General features: G+C 41.8%; 1 protein-coding gene across 3 annotated transcripts in view; it reads left to right on the forward strand.

Annotated features, from left to right (window-relative positions):
* Window positions 1–22,481, forward strand: part of dhrsx (dehydrogenase/reductase (SDR family) X-linked) — a 34,243-nt gene that overhangs the window by 7,801 nt on the left and 3,961 nt on the right. The window contains exons 1-6 of one of the 3 annotated variants that reach the window (XM_027281308.1): window positions 1,506–1,684; window positions 7,490–7,597; window positions 7,921–7,989; window positions 9,666–9,767; window positions 9,855–10,062; window positions 10,648–10,875. In XM_027281308.1, the coding sequence (XP_027137109.1) occupies window positions 1,585–1,684; window positions 7,490–7,597; window positions 7,921–7,989; window positions 9,666–9,767; window positions 9,855–10,062; window positions 10,648–10,867 (807 nt within the window). In that variant the 5' untranslated portion in view covers window positions 1,506–1,584 and the 3' untranslated portion in view covers window positions 10,868–10,875. Of the gene's footprint in view, window positions 1–1,505; window positions 1,685–7,489; window positions 7,598–7,920; window positions 7,990–9,665; window positions 9,768–9,854; window positions 10,063–10,647; window positions 10,876–22,481 lie in introns of those variants that run through there. The other 2 variants (XM_027281307.1, XM_027281306.1) reach the window with 2 other exon arrangements.

Consider the following 22,481-nt stretch of genomic DNA (forward strand, 5'->3'; position numbering starts at 1 on the left):
ACCCACACAGGGATAGGGTTGTGCTGTAGTGCCAACTAGTGGGCATTTTGTCTCAGTGAATAGTAGGCAAAAACCTCCTGCTGGAGACTCCCGCAGCCCCTACCTGAGCTACAACTGCTACCTACAAAGCGTCAGATTCAGCACCGTGTTAATCAGCATTATTTATTTAACCCAGACTATAAAAACATTACACACAGAAACTATATACTGTTGTTCGAGCTCTTTAAACGTGTTCTGTGCAGATTGTCACACAGTCTTGTTACTGTACAGCGATATGCAGCCGGGACTGTTCAAAAAAACATTTGACTTTTATATTAGACACTTTTATGAGGTAACTGATTGACTTTTTGTTAGTTTGATGATTCCAATACCTCTATGCAAGTGAAAAACTTTTTTAGCTCGTTGTCTGTTCTTACTACAGTGAAAATATGCGTTTTTGTGTTTTAACCACGTTTCAATTAAGCGTTACTGCTCCCGAAGCCAATATCTTTCTAACTTTACCGAAGTGCAGTGGCCAATAAGGCACCTTTCCCTATCTAGTAATTACAAGATCCAGGTTGTCTAATTTATTTTTTCAAGTGAATGCATACGCTTTCTTACTGCTTCTTCTTCTTCGCTACATAAAACCCTTACAGGTTGCACCGGCATATAGTCCCGGTAATTCACTTCGTTGTTGAGTTTTTGTTGCCTCGTTTCTTTTATTTGCAGCGCTATTTCTTTATTTGCAGCGCTGTTTCTTTTTTTTATTTTTGCAGCGGAGTTTCTTTCTTTATTTGCAGCGCTTTGTTTCTTTTTGTTTGCGCGTTTCTTTATTTGCCAGCGCTGTTTCTTTTCTGTTGCAGCATTGAGGGTTCCCTGCCACCGTACGTTACAGATCCCGCGCCGGCTCCCGCAGCAAGTCGGACGGTTAAGGTGACGCAACAGTGGTACTCGGAAGCGCGTTCGGTTCTAGTGATGGGAATATTGGGTTTCTTTGGAGAGCCAGCTCTTTTGGTCCCAACGGCTCCTCACATTTTATTAATCGTTTTTATTAATTAATTATTATTCTGTTATTATTGGCTGTTATTATTTTATATTTTTAAATGTTAATTTATAATTTTATTTTATGTTTTGACACTGTAAAGCACAACTTTGGTCACTGCATGCTGTGTAAACAATGTTGTATATAAAGAAACGTACTAACTATTTTTAATTGATTTATCACCCAAATAATGCAAACTGTAATAAATAATGTCTCTCATTCTCCCTTCGTCCTGTTTGTCCCCCGCGACCACTGGGTGTGTGGTGTGTTTGTGTGTGTGTCACCCCTCCCGTGGATGCTGCTGTACATCTTGACCAATCACATGCAGTTTTCAATTAAAAAAGTTGAAAGTTTGAAAGTTGAACGTGATTGGTCAAGATGTGTGCGAACAGGCATGGCACGAGGGAGAGTGTCAGGGGGAGGAGACAGTGAGGCACCGAAATTAAAAAAATAAATAAATAATATAAATCGGCTACCAATGAGGAGCCGGCTCCCGTCGTTCACTTCAAAGAGACCGACACATCACTATTCGGTTCTGTTCGGTCGGACACGGACACACGGGGATGTGGCTGCTGTCGGTTCTGGTGCCGCTCGTAAGGCTGTATCTGTGCGGAGTGAAAGTTCTTCTCTATCAGATGTTCAACAGATCTTTGACGCTTCCAGGTCAGCTCAGTGTTTCCTGCAGTCTGTCTGTCCGATAATGGGTGCTCTGCTGGTTTCAGTGTCTACACTTGACATAGCTCGTTATAATATTAGCTGAAAATAATAAACCTTCATCATTTTAACTGTTAAATAACTAGGAGTGAAACTATTGGCAGAAATATAACCGAATTCTTCAAACGGCGTTAAATGCGCAGTTTTCTTAGTGGACTTTGGTGCTGTCTGCATGAGCTCTGCTCTGACAGGTAAAGGACAGCTGCACGTGTTTACTGTGTCTCAGTAACACTTAATGTTCTGTCTACATGCGAGGAAAAATCTGTTTGTAAGGAATAAATGAGCTGAAATATTACCCTTATGTTTAAGCTGTGACCTTTATCCTGCACACTGCCTCCAGCTGATCATGTGACACCATCATAAGTTTATTAATATTTTTCATGGTTACGCTGGGATGCACATTTCAAGGTTCATACTGCACATTTCAAGGTTCATACTGCAGATTTCAAGGGAAGAGGCTTGAAATGTAGTCTGTGTCTGTGCTGAAAAGAATGAGCTGTTATGTATTTTGATATTGTGTATGGTGCATCAGAGATCTGAACATTTAAAGTAGTTATATAAGGTACCCTTACTTGTTTTAGAGCTTCTAGAGAGTTCGTTTGATCAAAGTGACACTGAAGGCCAGGAGATGTGACTAAAAGCTGTGAAAGAAGCTAGTGAAGTGACCTTTAACCCCTGATTCTAAATAACAAACTCTCACACACACTGATGGTGTTCTGATTTAAGTTTAAATCCATAAAACAAAAAGGTAAATTTATGTCAAAGCATGCGACGGTGACGAAGAAATTACTAATGCAATAAAACTGAATTAAGATTGAGCAACGATTAGTCCATTAATAATCAGCTGTCAACTATTACAGTAATCAACAACTAGCCTATAATATGACTACTATATAATTAAAGTCAAGTTTTAGTTCAAATTATCTGTTTTCAGCTAGTTTCTGTAGTCCTTTCATGACGGTGAACTGAACATGTTTGTGATGTGAACAAAATAAGATCCAGATTATTCAACTTATTTATATATTGTACAGAGCAGGTCTAGACTGTACTCTTTATGATTATTTACAGAGACCCAAAAATGTACCAAAGAACTGATTATTTGAGAACATGACCAACAGATTGTTAGTTAATGGTCAGACCTACTTTAAGACAAAGACGTGATTGTGTGTTTGAAGCCTCAAGGTTTATCCTCTTGTAATCTCACAAAGAATGTAATGGGATTTCCTAAATTCACATGGAATTTCCCATTTGGAAATATCAGTGTTGTTGGTTACAACACAGTTCTGGTGAATAATGTTAAACTGTTAAACTGTGGCACTAGTGTCATGCTACATCACAGTGCTACATTAAGTGTGGTCACAAGTACGGCAGATGACGCCTAAACACATAGCTTGTGATGCTGGGTTTGGTCACAGATTTGACAGACCTACCTTTTAACTCATGGAGGCCAGAGCAGTAGTGTGTTCCCTCTTTCATAATCTAGTAGGGGTGAACTAAAAGTGCAGCTAACCAAAAGGTTCTGTTTTTTTCTCCCTCCGTTGGAGAGATATTGCATCATAAAGATAAATAATAATGGATTTGGCAGAGGGTATGTTGGTGGCCATCCATCTATCCTGTAATTTTTCAGTCTTAGTTGAAAAATATGGAAGAGGGTATGGGATGAATCAAATGACATAGCCATTTTTATGTGAACTGGGTTTTCAGAGATCAGATCAAATGGCAGCAAAGGTAAAAGTAACCTGATTTCTCACAGTAATCTGTTTTTGTGTGCATGTAAACACAGATGGAAGATTTTGTAATTTCATCTCAGTGTACCTTCAAAAAATGTTTTTATCAACATAATTAAATGTTTATTTCACTATTCTTGTTAGGTACTCAATAGGTGAAGGCATCCAACTGGATTGCTTACTGAAGGAACCAATGGAGGGTAAAAGTTCAGGACCTTCATGCTCTGGCCTCAATCTGGTTGCGCACCCACGGGCAAAAAGCAAAGTCTGGAAATACTTTGGCTTTGACACAGATGCAGATGGCTGCATATTGCACTGGAAACGGATATACTGCCGTGTATGTATGAGTCAAATTGCTTACTCCGGAAACACCTCCAATCTGTCATACCATCTTGAAAAGAACCACCCTGTAGAGTTCAGTGAGTATGTGAAGAGCAACACGGATCAGATGCGTGAGGCGTTTGCCTCGGCATTCTCCAGGATAAAGACTGAGCCTTCAGGTCTTCATGTTCAGCAACAGTCCCAGGACACAAACATAAGGCAGAGCTTAGGCTATGAAAACAGAAGACACAATGACTTGACTGCTGCTGTCATCAACTTCATCTGCGAGGGGTTGTACCCTGTATCTGTAGTTGAAGAACCGACTTTCAAGACCTTAATGAGTACCGTTGATCCTGGGTACTCTCCACCAAGCAAGACTGACCTGGTAGTTAAAATGCTTCCTCAGATGTATTGCCGTGCCCGGGACATGGTCTTTAGTGAGCTTGCTAGTGTTGTGAATTGTGGTGTTACTACAGACCTTTGGCAAAGCCAAACCCAGAATAGAACGTACATTTCACTCTCTATGCATTCAGTTAATTACAACAGTACTACTGGCTTCTCTATGACCAACAAGTGCCTTAAAACCTTTGACGTACAAGAGGACAACACAGCTGAGAACATCACCAGAGCGATGTATGAAACTTTTGTTGAGTGGGGAATAACCCACAAAGTTAGCGGTGCCACCACAAATGGTTCAGTGGACATTGTCAAAGCATGCTCACTCCTGGAACTATCAGTGGAAATGCCTTGCCTTGGACATACTATCAACCGTGCAATGGACGAAGCCTTCCAGCTACCACGAGTTGACTGTTTTTTGGTATGTTGCCGCAAACTTGTGGATCATTTCAGAGAACCGTCAATGTATCTGCTGAGGGAGAAACAGAAGCAGCATGGCCTTGCTCAATGTGTACTCACTACAGACAGGGGTAGGTCTTGGTTGGCAACGTTGGCAATGCTGCAAAGACTGAAACAGCAACAGGTTGCTATAACTGCAACACTTACAGAGAGTTCCAGCAGCCACCATTTCGACTTTGGTGGTCCTGACTGGGCCTTGTTGGAGGGCTTGACTGAAATCCTCCAGCCTTTTAAAGTTGTGGCAAACATGATAACTTCTTGCAGGTACCCAACAATTAGCATGGTTAGGCCTGTGCTTCATATGCTGTTGAACACCACCCTCAAGGTCAAGGAAGGGGACCTCAAAGAGATCAGCATGACCAAAGAGGTCATCTCAAAGGTCCTATCAAGCACCTATTCACAGAATTCACAACTATCGCAAGAAATTTCAATATTCCTCAACATTGCTACCTTCCTGGATCCTCGGTACAAGAAGTTGCCTTTCCTGTCCACCCAGGAACGCACCAAAGTTGAGAATAACATAATTGAAGAGGCAAAGGCAGTCCTTGAGAAGCAGATTGCAGAGCGACCATGCCTAGATGATTTCTCCTTGGTATCTGATGAGCCACCTAGCAAAAAACATGCACGAGAATCCTCGACCAGCAGTGTCACCCAAGACAACCCTTTGGCTGCTATATTTTGCCAGTCTGATGCAGACCAGAGCCAGGAGGAGCTGCATGCACAAGTGGTAGAGGAGCTGAGCAACTACAAATCACAGAGAGTCCTAGGTTTAAATGAGGACCCTTTACTATGGTGGACAAGTCATGCACCATTGTTCCCCACCCTCCCCAAGGTGCTCCAGAAGTACTGGTGTGTTCCTGCTACAAGTGTACCGTGTCACAGGCTGTTCAGCTCCTCTGGGACTGTTTTGTGTGGGAAGAGGAACCGTATTGCTCCAGCTTTAGTAGATCAGCAGGTCTTCTTGTACGAGAACTCGCGAGGCTACTATGAGCCTGAACCCAGTGAGGATGATTTGGACAATGTTTGGGAAGGACACTGTGGTCTGGGTCAGCCACTTGAATGACCGTGAGCTTAAACATGCAAAAAGACAAAGAATTTTAAAGACTTTATTTTTCCTGCATCGATGTGGTCTACATGCTATATGTAATCAAGCAGTGTCCGTAATGGACCTGTTATATTAACCTTTCTTTTAATTTTGGTGTGTAATCCGTATGAAAAGCATTTGTCATATTGTTGCACCTACACATTTGAAAATGGCTGTACGATATTTAAAAATTTGTCTACAGTTGTCGACACCTTCAAAGCCATTAGCTAACATCCACGTTAAATCTTCAAAAGTTCAAAACATGTCACTCAGAAAACAATCCATTGTTGTTTTTAGCTTTGCTAGTTGTGTAGCTCCATCTCCATGTTCCCCAATGGACGAATGCTAATAACAATGATCTCCTGACTCTTCTTTTATTCTAGTGGGTTGACATTTTTGTTCTCTATTGGATGGATTGCTATGACATTTTATATTTATGGTGCCTAGAAGATGAATCCGAATGATTTTAGTAATAGTCTAACTTTCCATCGAGTTTGAATTTGCCCAATGTCAGGATACCAAATACCAATATATTCAGGAAAAAATAGCATGCTAGCACATTAAATTTAAATAATGAACATGGTAAATATAATACCTGCCAACATCATTATTTTGTGCATGTTAGCATTTAGATCAGATCACAGCATTGCAAAGGTTCAACCTTACAGAGCTACTAGCATGACCATAGACATGTTCTGTGTCGATGGGTGTTCATTCTTGAGGTTTTTTTCTTACTTTGAGCAGAGGCAGGCTAGCTGTTTTCTCACTCTTCTAAACTTAATGCTAAGCTAGGCTAACCACAGTCTGTACACAGAATACAAATAACTTTATTTGTTAATGTTTCTTTGTTGAATTTATTTAGTTATTGCTGCGACAGTTGACAATATCACTTTTTAAATTATATCATAGTAGCTGTATGTATAGAAAATATAGTTAATTGTAATAATCATAAGTGTAGAAACAGCCATAATCTCTTCATATTTGATCCAACAGTCTGTAATGAACTGTTAATGAAATATTAATGCGTTGTGTTGTCTCTATTTATGCCTCAAATGTTGTGAACTATGTTGTGTCTTTCTGGACTTCTCTGTTGCACTTTCAATGTTTCTTTTCAGGCTCTATGATTCAACTTTTTTTTAGCTTTGTTTGTGATGTATTTTGTAAATATATACTGCAGCTTTGTGGATATTGCATTATCAGTAATGGACAACAAAAAAAAGGCTTTCTCTGCAGAACACTGGCACATAAAAATATGCTAAAACGGCAGTAAATATTTTGTTTTCAACATTTTTGCCTGACTGTTTTTATGTCCAAACCTTCCATTTTTATTGATTATGATTATTGATTCATGACTTGATTTTATAAAGAGAATCACAACTGTTCATCAGCAGAAGCAAAGCAATGGATTTAATTTTAATAATTGATTGTAGTCTTAGTTACAGATTAGACCTTTCTGTCCTAACAGAGTCCATAGTTTACCCTTCTGTTTTGGCCCATGTCAGTCAGCTGACAGTTGACACTCATGACTTCAGTTCATATTTGATAGTGGAGCATGTAGACTCTGATCTGGACTAACTGGACCTCCATGTTACAAGAAAACAATGTTTTGAGAGTCCTTTATCCTTGCAAGGTCCAGAACTGGATCAACAAGACTCAGTGAGGTTTTTTAAATAAAAAAAAATCATATTCATATTGTGTCCAAATCAAAAACAGGAAATGAAGGATTGCATAATGTTCTCACATAGTCCCCTCTCTCCTCCTACACAGTCTTACCCAAGCAAAATGGAAGGGTTGCCATTGTGACTGGGGGTACCAGAGGAATGGGTTTTGAAACAGCGAGACACCTGGCAAGCCTGGGCATGCATGTTGTCATAGGTAGGCTACTGTCCAATCATATGCCTTAAATCACATCATACATACACCCTGCTTCCTCCTATGAGTTCTCTCTCTGCAGTCCAGTTATAATCTTGCATGTTAATCAAACAGCAGGAATTGTCCCCAGCAGTCAGATGCTTTGTGGTTACATCTAACATGATTAAGCTTAAATTTAGTGCTTTATTTTAAGGATACATGAATTATTAGTACTGTTGTAAACAGATGACATGAGTGTTAGCGAGTCTTGTAGAGTCAGTCGAGGGTTGAGTTGATACCTGATGGACATCTGCCCACCGATCCTCTCTGATCTCAATCATCTCCAGCTGGGAACGAGAAAGAAGAGGGCACAGCGGCCGTCAAGAGGATTCATGAAGAAGGCGGCAAGGGAAAAGGTAATCATTCGTCTGTGCCATCTTTTTTAAGCCGAAACAAATAGCCTGATATAAAATATGAAGTGACATACAATGGAGCCTTTAAACCAAAATCAGCTCATTTGTTAGACCTCAGATGAGCTTTATACGTTTGTACTTTATGACACTCGTCCTGGGGACCTCATGAAGAGTCAGCTCAGTCTGTAGAGATCTGACCTATTTCCCTTCATTTTAAAACAAATAAAACAACAAGAGAATTTGTCCAAATCTGAACCCGAGGGCCGACGACGGAATAGCTCTGATGAAAAGCAGCTTTAAATGGGACTCATGGAGGCATCCGGCTGTTCATAACCTGATTGAAGTGATGTAGAAAAGTGTCCTATAAACTGTAAAACCTGAATTTTCTCCAAACACAGAACAAATAGTGACAGCCCTCACACAAAGGGCTATTTGTTCCAGTCCGACTGTGACAAACCCTGATTAGAGCAGTGATTTACAGAGTTATAAGCAGGGTTTGCCATGTGTTTTGTTTACGTGGATATTCTGTAGAACAGCCTCACTCGACTTTAACCCTCTTTTGTGAGGCATCACAATTAATGTAATGCAGGGTATGCTATAATGGGGGAGTTTAATTGTTTCAATTGTGTACTTGAGCAGTTAGTTCAGAAAAGCCACAAGTGGCGAGTGGTAAGTGACTCATGAATAACAAGTCGGACCAGGCTTTAGAGAAAACACATTCTACTTTGAAATCTGTTCAAAGCTTTAATCCCAGAGGCCACATTCTTTCTTTTTTTCTTTTTTTATTCTTTTATTTGAGTTTGGGCAGTTTGCAGACAAAAACAACCAACCTTTCATTTCAGTTCCAGTTTAAGCCCCCATGAAGTCACCTCGGTAGGCACTTACAGACTGGCCACTGCTAGTTCCGGAGGTTGTCCTTGGTCTTGGGTCTGGTTGGTTCTGGATGTTCACTGGAAGGTAGATGCTGACACTATGTGTTGGTGTAAAGCACAGCAGTAGTGGCAATCGATATCTGGGACAAGTTCCTCCGTATCTGCCTGTTTTACAGGAAATGTAAAAATGAGGAAGCTATCAGGACTCCTTCCTGTTTGATGTAAAATTTAAATTGTCACTTGAGTAACTTTAACTATATACAATAGATAAAATGGCTGTGTTGATTCCCCAACAGCAGATTTATCTATCCTTATCCTAGATTTAATCCATATACAAACATGTCAAAATAAACCACTACAGGTAAATGTCCTTAAAGTACAGAAGGAACAATCAAAAGTACTCATCATGCAGTGAAAGGTCTTTGGGTTCACATTTGACTCATGTACTAATGCATGTTTGAAATATGTGATGACTGAATGTATGGAAAGCCAGCCAGTTCAGATATCCCTGACAATATGTTAACAGCACATTCTATAAATGAACTATAGTCGAACCTGTCAGTGTGCAGGCTAAATGAGCTTGTTTTTGAGTGCAATGCACAAGTACAAAGGCAATGGAAGAGCTGTTCACTACTTTACAGTGGATTCAGATTTCCACATAAGCACAACCAACTGATCTGCTGCCATCAAAGATTAAAAATAAGAAGAACACAAATCTGGTGAAATCTTTAAAAACTGTTCAGATAATATTTGTGTTTATCTCTGTAGCTCTTTGAAATCTATGCTAACATGTTTTTCTGTTGACAGCTGAGTTTATGTTCCTGGACCTGACCTCGCTGAAATCTGTGCGACAGTTTGTTCAGACGTTCAAAGCCAGAGGTCTCCCCCTCCATGTTCTGGTTAACAACGGTACGCTTCCCTGATTGGTGTTTGTCAAATTCATGCTGAATGCATGTGCACTGAACACTAAAATCCTGTCTGTCTTCTCTCGTGCAGCTGGAACCATGCTGGTCCCAGAGAGACAGACGCAGGACGGCTTTGAGTTCCACTTTGGGCTCAACTACCTCGGCCACTTCCTGCTGACCAACCTGCTGCTGGATGTGCTGAAGAAGTCGGGGAAACATGGATGCTGCTCCAGAGTCGTCACAATGTCTTCTGCTACACACTACGGAGGAGTTATGGACATGGACGACTTAAACAGCAAGTATGAGTGAACAATGAAAAACACTGTGCAACTGTGTCAATGATAATTTTCATATTGTTCCTGCTATGGTAAGGAAAATATCACTTTGTTTTGGAAAAGCAGACATGCACAGTCTGTACGTAACATTTGTTAAGTGCAGACATCCATCATATGAGGTCAGACGGTGGTCCACTGTGTTTGGATATCTTGCAGTTATTGCTTTTCATAGCAATATTGCCTCATAGATAACACAGAGAATAATACAAAGCCATTCCTCTGGGGCATTACAGGGGTGATGTTTCAGATCTGATCGATCATATCATTTCAGGAAATGAGTGGATGTCATCTCTGTTGTGTGTGGAAATGATCTGAGGGGAGCGCAGGGATAGAGATTTAAGCTTAGGGAACTGAAGAGGAAAGTGAATGTTGTTTTTACTGTTTTAAAAGGTGTAGCAGGAAAATCAGTCTGTTGTCCTGCTGTTCATTACACTTGACAGCCTGTAAAATCCCAATGAAACCATCGTGGCTCAGTCTGAAGCTGAATTTGTGCTCATTTCAATGGATTCAGAGTTAATCTGCATACTCTCATCTTCTCCCTGTCTCCAGGAGATGCTACACCTCCCTTGGTGCCTACTCTCAAAGCAAACTGGCTCTGGTCCTCTTCACTTATTACCTGCAGGAGCAGTTGACCGCCAGCGGCTTCCCAGTGACCGCCAACGCCGTGGACCCCGGCATGGTGGACACAGCGCTGTACGACAACCTGTGGAGCCTCACGCAGACGCTAAAGAAACCAGTGGCCAAGCTGCTGTTCAGGGTATGTTTTTAATAGCATGACTAAATCTCTTTATCTCATACGGCTATGGGCTGTCAGTGTCTGATGCTTTGTTAGGCCTCGGATATGTTTCTGTGGCCAACTCAGTTACAAGTCGTGCATCTCAACTATCTAGCACTAGCTCAGCGCGGTTGAAACTTAAAACAGAAGGTGAAGTACTGTTAGTAAGAGCAGCGGCTATGAAAATGAAGACAAGACTTGAGCAAGAAGAAGTGCACTTGAGAGTGAAAAAAGCAGTTGCAGATTGAAACGAGCTTGCAGCTTCGAATGCCAAATTAAAGGTTTACGAGAAATTTGAAGATGCTCAGGGGTTTATGAATGATTATGCAGATCCAGTAACAAGTCCCAGAGCTGGGTCTAAGCTTTTGACTGGTAGAAAAGAAATGTTTACAAGTGATCATTATGAGTGTCATGGAGCTAGTAACTTTGCCGCTATCAAGCCTAAGGCAGCTTGCACCAGTGTTTCTTCAATCAGAAGAAGTCTTCCTCAAGGCATACGATTGATGATGATTTCTACTGATGACCTGTATCAAGTATTGCAGCATCAAAACAGGTGACTGAAACGCTCATCAGGCAACAAAGTCTGACTCAGCTGCCTCACAGAGATCTACCAGTATTTACAGAAGATCCTCTGACATATAGGTCTTTCATAAGAGCCTTCAAGCATGTCATTGATAGCAAGACAGACAGACAGCCAGCAAGATCACCTGTATTACCTAGAACAGTTCACGAGTGGGGAACCACTTAACCCATTCGCAGCTGTGAGCACATGAGACAGGGCTTATAGGGAAGCTAGAAGTTTGCTTGACCGTCATTATGGTGATGAACTGATAATTGCCGTGCCTATATCAAGAAGGCAATGGAATGGCCTCAGATAAAGCCAGAGGACAGGAAGGGACTGAACACCTTCACTTTGTTCTTGATGTATGTTGTAACACATTGAGTGATGTGGACTACATGGATGAAATGAACAATCCTACCAACATGAAGTGCATCTTATCCAAACTTACATTTAAGCTGAAAGAGAAATGGGAAGCTTTGCTTACAACATTCAAGACAGAACGAAAAAACAAGCTAGGTTTCCTGATCTGGTGGACTTTGTTTACATCAGACAAAATTTTCAAGACCCACTGTTTGGTGATATCCTGGACACAACCACAGGTAACCAGGGAAACACAAAGAAGGCGGCCAATTCAGGAAAAGGTGAATCTAAAAGGAGCAGCTTCGCAGTAAGTGTGACTGCTACTGACAGGGATGCCACTAAAGGCCAACCAGAGAAGAAGCCTTCAGCTGTTAAGTCAGCCAATGCTTTTCAAAGTCCCTTGTTGTACGCAAAAAGAATCATGCACTGAATGTGTGCCACAAGATCAAAGATCAGTCTTTGAAAGACAGAATTGAATTTCTAAAGTCATAAGGGCTTTGTTTTAGCTTCTTACGGCAGGTCATCTGTCTAAGGACTGTAAGAAAAAGAGGCTCATGCCTGGACTGTTCCTTTAAGCATCCTGCTATTTTGCATGTTGTAAAAGAAGATCGCACACCAGAGAAGAACAGTGCAGATGACAATTCTCAGGGCACAGCCAAAGTAACAAATGCTCTTGTGTCTGCACGGTGCGGTAGAGGAGAACATACTGGGGCCGGGAACAATGCATGTATTCTTCCCATTGTACCTGTGCAGATAAAACACAAGAAGGGCACAAGAATTATCAAAACTTATGCATTCCTGGATCAAGGCAGCACAGCGACTTTTTGTACTAGAACTTGGCGAAGAAGTTGAATATCCGTGGCAGAAAGACAGAGTCATTCTTCACACCATGTCACCGGAACAGAAAGTGAGCAGTTACGTCCTAACAGATCTAGAGGTATGTGGCTTAGATGGACAAGACTACATCGAGCTGCCCAATGTGTATCACACCCAGACATACCTGCAAAGAAAGCCAATATACCACAGAAGAAGATTGGAGAAGTGGTCTTACCTGAACCGAGTCCATCTCCCAAAACTGGAAGCAGAGATCAGTCTTCTCATTGGTGCCAACATCTACAAGGCTATGGAGCCATGGGAGATAATAACAGCCAAGCGACGGCCCATATGCCGTGAAGACTGCTCTAGGATGGGTAATCAATGGGCCCATCAGCAGATGTCAGAAGGAATCTGATGATGCTGAAAACAGAATTTCTTTGTTAACCGCATTCTGTATTGACATAGAAGACATGTTGATGAAGCATTATGATGTTGATTTTCCAAAACGACGGTGTAGGACAAGCGAGAGCTATCACAACATGACAAGCAGTTTTGCACACTGTGACAACACAGCACATCTTACAGATGGCCATTACTGCATTAAGCTACCTCTGAAGATGACCAGGTGAAGATGCCACGTAACCGTGGTATAGCTGAGCAAAGGCTTAGCTCCTTGAAGCGGAAGTTAAATAGAAACTCAGACTTCTTTCAAGAGTACAAAAATTTTATGAACAGCACCTGGTGAAAAGCTATGCCACAAGAATTTTCAGATGAACAGTCTACTCTCTGACAGAAAATGATGAAGAAGTGAAAACGTCCGCTGCTGTATCATGCACAGGACCAGTGGTAGACAACACAGATCCAGTGAACTACCTTGTGGAACATTACTCGAGTTGGCACAAGCTGTAAAAAGGCAACCGCCTGGATTCTGCGCTTGAAAGAGTTGCTGTGGTACCTCAGTGGGAAAAGAAAAGCATTCGAGAAGGCTTTGCAACAGTCTGAACATGACACAGAGAAACACAGACGAATGGTTAAAGAACAAATGATTATTTGTAAGAGAATTTGGAAAAGAAAATGCTTACCGTTGAGGATTTATCCAAAGCTGAAATGGAATGATCAAGCACAGTCAGAAACAGACCTATGCTGAAGAAATAAAAGTTCTACAGCAAGGGAACTCTCATGTGAAAAGAAACAGTTCAATTTTCAAATTGGACCCATATTTACAAGACGGAGTGTTGAGAATAGGGGCGTCGGAACAGATCAGCGATGCCTGAGGAGGCCAAGCATCCTGTACTTCTGCATAAACAACACAGGATAGCCCACCTTATTTACATCAACATCCACCAGGAAACGGACATGGTGCAGAAAGACCACGTCTTGGCGAGATTAAGACAACGTTATTGGATACCTAAAGCAAATTCAGCAGCAAGAACTGTGATCTCACAATGCAACCTTTGCAAAAGGCTGCGTGCAAAGGCCGGAGAACAGAAAATGGCAGACTTGCCAGTAGACCGTCTGCTTCCTGATAAACCGCCTTTTACAAACACAGGCATGGATTATTTTGGTCCTTTCGAGATCAAAGAGGGAAGTGCCAAGGCAAGCGTTATGGAGTGCTTTTCACATGCCTGACAGTCAGAGCAGTGCATATAGAAGTCGCCCATTCCCTTGACACTGATTCGTGTATTAATGCTCATGCTGTTTCCAAGCCAGACGAGGACAAGTGTCAGTCATCCGTTCCGGACAATGGCACAAATCTGGTCGGTGCAGAGAGAGAGCTAGACAGGCGTTAAAAGAACTGGACCAGTCCCGTATCAGTGAAGCCATGAGCAGAAAGGAGTGCAGTTGGTTATTCAACACACCTGCTGCGTCCATCACGGCGGCATTTGGGGACGTCAAATTCGTGCAGTTAGAAAAGTGCTGAGTTCTGTTTGTGAGGCAACATGTTGCCAGATGAAGGACTACAGACCTTACTGTGCGAAGTTGAAAGCATCATCAATGGGAGACCTATCGCCACGAACACCGAGCATCGTTGACACACAAACATCTGCTCCTATTAAAGACACAGCCAGCATGCCACTGGTGTGTTCATTAAAAAATGATGTCTACACGCGGCAGCGCTGGAGACAAATTCAGTATATGACAGACCATTCTGGAGGAGTGGACCCAGGAGTATTTGCCTCTTTTGAAAAGAGCGGCAAAAATGGCTGGGCTGAAGAGAACTTCAAAGTTGGAGACGTCGTCTTGTTGCTGATCCATCCCTGGCAAGGAATTCCTGATATGGCAGAATCACCAAAGTCATGCCAGACTCCAGAGGAGTATTGAAGTGCTGAAGTCCGAGCGAAGACGAGTACCATACAAGACCCATTACAAAATTGTGTTTATTGCAGGGAGAAGAATGGAAAGAAGAAAAGACTTACCTGTGTAGACATGGACTGTAAATTGTTAAACTGAATACTTGCCTGTAAAAGAAAAGAGAGACAAAAATTGAAGAAAATTATGACAATGTTAATTGTTTAAGAAATGTGATTGAGGGAATGATAATGGCTCTGGGTTTTGAGAAGTTGGTAATTGATATGCTAAGGCCTAGTCAATTAGGGGCCGGGATATGTTAGAGCCATTTTTATGTTTTGTAGGTTTTGTGCATATGTGTTATACATTTAGATTTAAATATTAAGAATATTTTGTGAAGAATTTGAGTTGATTTTTAGATAATAGAAATATCATGTGGACATGCTATATGTGATGCAATATGTGGATTTGAGGTTAATATAAGCGTGAGGACGCATGAAGGACCGTTTGACAGCCTCGAGCCATGGAAGCATCAGTCTTTTGACCGTCACGGCACATCAGGATAATTTAGCTGTAGGAATCATCTTTTGTTTTGTATTGTTTAAATTTCAGTAAAAAATACAAACCACAAAGAAGGATTCAAGACCTTTATTTGTGTACGTGTCGCGTGTGAAAGAACTTCGAGGTTCAAGGCTAGTGAGTCAGCACGCTGCAACTCACAACATGCGCACATTTCGACGTGCGCACATGTGCGAGGGCCCGACCATCGCTGCTTGCAGCTTTAATTTTCATATTGTTCCTGCTATGGTAAGAAAAATATCATTTTGTTTTGGAAAAGCAGACATGCACAGTACGTAACATTTGTTAAGTGCAGACATCCATCATATGAGGTCAGACGGTGGTCCACTGTGTTTGGATATCTTGCAGTTATTGCTTTTCATAGCAATATTGCCTCATAGATAACAGAGAATAATACAAAGCCATTCCTCTGGGGCATCACAGGGGTGATTGTTAGAGCCATCTTTATGTTTTGTAGGTTTTGTGCATATTTGTACATTTAGATTTAATACTATATTAAGATATTAATATTTGTTGAAGAATTTTGAGTTGATTTTTAGATAAGAAGAATATTCATGTGCACATGCTATAATGTGATGCAATATGATTGGCTGTTGAGGTTAATATAAAAGCGTGAGGACGCATGAAGGACCGTTAGAAGCCTCGAGCCAGGGAAGCATCACAGTCTTTTGACCGTCACGGCACATCAGGATAATTTAGCTGTTAGGAATTCATCTTTTGTTTTGTACTGTTTTAAATTTCAGTAAAAAATACAAACCACAAAGAAGGATTCAAGACCTTTATTTTGTGTACGTGTCGCGTGGGAAAGAACTTCAAGGTTCAAGGCTAGTGAGTCAGCAAAAAAGCCACGAGGGTAGGGTTCAAGGCTAGTGAGTCAGCAAAAAAGCCACGAGGGTAGCAGAGCTACGACGGAGCTAACTACTGGGCTAAGACAAGTTCATGAGGCTATTATGCTACAGTAGCTTGGTAAGAAGACAGAACCAACTGAAACCAGCATTGAAGTTTGAGGAAAGTTGGTGACCTTGGATGCAACGTTGGCTGAAGCGAGTTTTGCCTGGGTCAGGTCTGATATTTTCTCCTCATTCCTATTAGCCTGCTAGCGACGCCAGCTCAGAAAGTCTTTGAATTTCTGCCAAATGATCCTACACATACAATAACTCTTTTCACAAGTGTCTGTGAATTTATTGGAAGAGTTTAGAAACTGTGAGGAATTTGTAAAATTGTCACAGTTTATGTGTGGAGATATACGAGTGAAACGAGATGGCAGAAAAGAATGCAGATGCGTCGGTTGACCAAAAGAGGGCGCCAAAGCCAACGGAAAGGGCTATAGAGGAGAAAATACAGTGACTAAAAGGCGAGAGAAAGGGAAAGCTGGCACAGCTAACCAAACAAAAGAATGAGATAGAAACATTGAAGCAAAATGAATGCAATATTGACATCATAAAAGAAGAAACTGCTGAAGTTTGAAAGATGTTTTGGAGAGTATAAACGTCTTAATGAAGAATTATGTGAGCTGTTAAGTGAAGATGATCAGAAAGTTGATCAGGAGACATATGAAAGTAGGCACGCAGAATTAAAGGCATTCATTCATTCAAGAAACAAATGAATGGATTGCAGAAATTAAAAGAGGTTATCAAGATGAGGAAGATGGTGTTTACGTGTACACGGGTATTTTTAAAAACGGAGACATTTCCCTTCGTTTGTACCTATCTTTTACACGCAAACGGTGAATTCGCCTCTGAAAACGAATCTTTCTAAAAACTCCGGTTAGAGTGGAGATTCTGGAAAACTCCACTTTTGCGTTTGCGTGTAAATTGAGATAAACGGAGTTTTAGGCAGCTGATGCGCTAAAAGTGCGACCAATGTTTACTTGTTGCTATGACTATGATCATGGAAGCGTTCAGAGTAGAAGTCGCATTTCTTCTGGTGCAAACACAATTTTTAATGTGTTTGCATTTGCATACAGAGCTGATGCATCATGTCGATGACCAGAGACGAATGAGGGCTCGGAGGTCAGCAATTTTGCCACTTCTTGCACCTATTCAAAGACCCAGTCGCCGTCACCGCCAACGTTGCCGGTTTTGGGTCCGACCCGGGCGGAGTGCTGTCTGGTGGGCTAATTTTGAAAATGAAGTGGTTGTCCCGGAGGAGTGGCGTGAAAATTTTAGGATGTCGCTGTCATCACTGTTGGTACTCTCTGACTTGCTGCGTCCTTACATCGAGGGCGAGATGACCGTCATGCGGTCTCCTGTCGGTGTCATAAAAAAAGTTGGCTGCACATTGTATTACCTGTCCGACGAGGGTAGACTGCGCAAGACAGCCAACGCTTTTGGTCTTGCTCGATCGACTGTGTCAAAAATAGTAAGGGAAGTGTGTGAGGCAATAGCTGTCCACTTAGGTCCTATGTACATAAAACTGATCCAGATCCAGTAACAAGGCCCAGAGCTGGGTCTAAGCTTTTGACTGGTAGAAAAGAAATGTTTACAAGTGATCATTATGATCGTCATGGAGCTAGTAAACCTTTACCTGCTATCAAGCCTAAGGCAGCTGCACCAGTTGTTTCTTCAATCAGAAGAAAGTCTTCCTCAAGGCATACGATTGACGATGATTCTACTGATGACCTGTATCAAGTATTGCAGCGTCAAAACGAGGTGACTGAAATGCTCATCAAGCAACAAAGTCTGACTCAACTGCCTCACAGAGACATACAAGTGTTTACAAGAGATCCTCTGACATATAGGTCTTTCATAAGAGCCTTCGAGCATGTCATTGATAGCAAGACAGACAGCCAGCAAGATCGCCTGTATTACCTAGAACAGTTCACGAGTGGGGAACCACTTGACCTCATTCGCAGCTGTGAGCACATGAGGTCAGACAGGGCTTATAGGGAAGCTAGAATGTTGCTTGACTGTCATTATGGTGATGAACTGATAATTGCCAATGCCTATATCAAGAAGGCAATGGAATGGCCTCAGATAAAGCCAGAGGACAGGAAGGGACTAAACACCTTCGCCTTGTTCTTGATTGGATGTTGTAACACATTGAGTGATGTGGACTACATGGATGAAATGAACAATCCTACCAACATGAAGTGCATCTTATCCAAACTTCCATTTAAGCTGAAAGAGAAATGGAGAAGCCTTGCCTACGACATTCAAGACAGAACGAAAAAACAAGCTAGGTTTCCTGATCTGGTGGACTTTGTTTACCATCAAGCCAAAATTTTCAATGCCCCACTGTTTGGTGATATCCTGGACACAACCACAGGTAACAAGGGAAACATAAAGAAGAAGGCCAATTCAGGAAAAGGTGAATCTAAAAGGAGCAGCTTCGCAGTAAGTGTGACTGCTACTGACAGGGATGCCACTAAAGGCCAACCAGAGAAGAAGCCTTCAGCTGTTAAGTCGGCCAATGCTTTTCAAAGTCCCTGTTTGTACTGCAAAAAGAATCATGCACTGAATGTGTGCAACAAGATCAAAGATCAGTCTTTGAAAGACAGAATTGAATTTCTAAAGTCACAAGGGCTTTGTTTTAGCTGTCTTACGACAGGTCATCTGTCTAAGGACTCTAAGAAAAAGAGCTCATGCCCTGACTGTTCCTTTAAACATCCTGCTATCTTGCATGTCGTAAAAGAAGATCGCACACCAGAGAAGAACAGTGCAGATGACAATTCTCAGGGCCACAGCCAAAGTAACGAATGCTCTTGTGTCTGCACGGTGCGGTAGAGGAGAACATACTGGGGCCGGGAACAATGCATGTATTCCTCCCATTGTACCTGTGCAGATAAAACACAAGAAGGGCACAAGAATTATCAAAACTTATGCATTCCTGGATCAAGGAAGCACAGCGACTTTTTGTACTGAGGACTTGGCGAAGAAGTTGAATATCCGAGGCAGAAAGACAGAGTACATTCTTCACACCATGTCACCGGAACAGAAAGTGAGCAGTTACGTCCTAACAGATCTAGAGGTATGTGGCTTAGATGGACAAGACTACATCGAGCTGCCCAATGTGTATACACACCCAGACATACCTGCAAAGAAAGCTAATATACAACAGAAGAAAGATTTGGAGAAGTGGTCTTACCTGAACCGAGTCCATCTCCCAAAACTGGAAGCAGAGATCAGTCTTCTCATTGGTGCCAACACCTACAAGGATATGGAGCCATGGGAGATAATTAACAGCCGAAGCGATGGTCCATATGCCGTAAAGACTGCTCTAGGATGGGGAATCAATGGGCCCATCAGCAGATGTCAAGAGAAGGAATCTGATGATGCTGAAAGACAGAATTTCTTTGTTAACCGCATTTCTGTATTGAGCATAGAAGACATGTTGATGAAGCATTATGATGTTGATTTTCCAGAACACCGGTGTGAGGACAAGCGAGAGCTATTACAACATGACAAGCAGTTTATGCACACTGTGACAACATCAGCACATCTTACAGATGGCCATTACTGTATTAAGCTGCCTCTGAAGGATGACCAGGTGAAGATGCCACGTAACCGTGGTATAGCTGAGGAAAGGCTTAACTCCTTGAAGCGGAAGTTAAATAGAAATTCAGACTTCTTTCAAGAGTACAAAGATTTTATGAACAGCATCCTGGAGATGCCACAAGAGTTTCAGATAAACAGTCTACTTCTCTGACAGAAAATGATGAAGCTGCTGTATCATGCACAAGACCAGTGGTAGACAACACAGATCCAGTGAACCACCTTGTGGAACATTACTCGAGTTGGCACAAGCTGAAAAAGGCAACCGCCTGGATTCTGCGCTTGAAAGACTTGCTGCGGTACCTCAGTGGGAAAAGGAGAGCATTCGAGAAGGCTGAACAGTCTGAACATGACACAGAGAAACGCAGACGAATGGTTAAAGAACAAATTATTATTTGTAAGATGAATTTGAAAAAGAAAATGCTTACCGTTGAGGATTTATCCAAAGCTGAAATGGAACTGATCAAGCACAGTCAGAAACAGACCTATGCTGAAGAAATAAAAGTTCTACAGCAAGGGAACTCTCATGTGAAAAGAAACAGTTCAATTTTCAAATTGGACCCATATTTACAAGACGGAGTGTTGAGAATAGGGGGCGTCTGAACAGATCAGCGATGCCTGAGGAGGCCAAGCATCCTGTACTTCTGCATAAACAACACAGGATAGCCCACCTTATTTTACATCACATCCACCAGGAAACGGGACACGGTGGCAGAAATCACGTCTTGGCGAGATTAAGACAACGTTATTGGATACCTAAAGCAAATTCAGCAGCAAGAACTGTGATCTCAGAGTGCAACCTTTGGAAAAGGCTGCGTGCCGGAGAACAGAAAATGGCAGACTTGCCAGTAGACCGTCTGCTTCCTGATAAACCGCCTTTTACAAACACAGGCATGGATTATTTTGGTCCTTTCGAGATCAAAAGAGGAAGTGCCAAGGTCAAGCGTTATGGAGTGCTTTTCACATGCCAGACAGTCAGAGCAGTGCATATAGAAGTCGCCCATTCCCTTGACACTGATTCGTGTATTAATGCTCTATGCTGTTTCCAAGCCAGACGAGGACAAGTGTCAGTCATCCGTTCCGACAATGGCACAAATCTGGTCGGTGCAGAGAGAGAGCTAAGACAGGCGTTAAAAGAACTGGACCAGTCCCGTATCAGTGAAGCCATGATGCAGAAAGGAGTGCAGTGGTTATTCAACCCACCTGCTGCGTCTCATCACGGCGGCATTTGGGGACGTCAAATTCGTGCAGTTAGAAAAGTGCTGAGTTCTGTTGTGAGGCAACAGTTGCTAGATGAAGGACTACAGACCTTACTGTGGGAAGTTGAAAGCATCATCAATGGGAGACCTATCGCCACGAACACCTCGAGCCGTTGACACCAAATCATCTGCTCCTATTAAAGACACAGCCCAGCATGCCACCTGGTGTGTTCATTAAAAATGATGTCTACACGCGGCAGCGCTGGAGACAAATTCAGTATATGACAGACCTATTCTGGAGGAGGTGGACCCAGGAGTATTTGCCTCTTTTGCAAGAGTGGCAAAAATGTCTTGGGCTGAAAAGAAGCTTCAAAGTTGGAGACGTCGTCCTTGTTGCTGATCCATCCCTGGCAAGGAATTCCTGGATAATGGGCAGAGTCACCAAAGTCATGCCAGACTCCAGAGGAGTAGTTCGAAGTGCTGAAGTCCGGACGAAGACGAGTACCATACAAAGACCCATTACAAAATTGTGTTTATTGCAGGGAGAAGAATGAAAAAAGAGAAAGACTTACCTGTGTAGACATGGACTGTAAATTGTGTAAACTGAATACTTGCCTGTAAAAGAAAAGAGAGACAAAAATATTTGAAGAAAATTTATGACAATGTTAATTGTTTAAGAAATGTGATTGAGGAATGATAATGGCTCTGAGTTTTGAGTTTAAGTTGGTAATTGATATGCTAAGGCCTAGTCAATTAGGGGCCGGGATATGTTAGAGCCATTTTTATGTTTTGTAGGTTTTGTGCATATTTGTACATTTAGATTTAATACTATATTAAGGTATTAATATTTGTTGAAGAATTTTGAATTGATTTTTAGATAATAAGAATATTCATGTGCACATGCTATAATGTGATGCAATATGATTGGCTGTTGAGGTTAATATAAAAGCGTGAAGACGGTTAGAAGCCTCGAGCCAGGGAACCATCACAGTCTTTTGACCGTCACGGCACATCAGGATAATTTAGCTGTTAGGAATTCATCTTTTGTTTTGTATTGTTTTAAATTTCAGTAAAAAATACAAACCACAAAGAAGGATTCAAGACCTTTATTTTGTGTACGTGTCGCGTGTGAAAGAACTTCGAGGTTCAAGGCTAGTGAGTCAGCACGCTGCACTTACAGTGATGTTTCAGATCTGATCGATCATATCATTTCAGGAAATGAGTGGATGTCATCTCTGCTGTGTGTGGAAATGATCTGAGGGGAGCGCAGGGATAGAGATTTAAGCTTAGGGAACTGAAGAGGAAAGTGA

The sequence above is a fragment of the Larimichthys crocea genome, chromosome VIII (assembly GCF_000972845.2).
Source record: "Larimichthys crocea isolate SSNF chromosome VIII, L_crocea_2.0, whole genome shotgun sequence".
In the NCBI taxonomy this organism is placed as follows: domain Eukaryota; kingdom Metazoa; phylum Chordata; class Actinopteri; family Sciaenidae; genus Larimichthys; species Larimichthys crocea.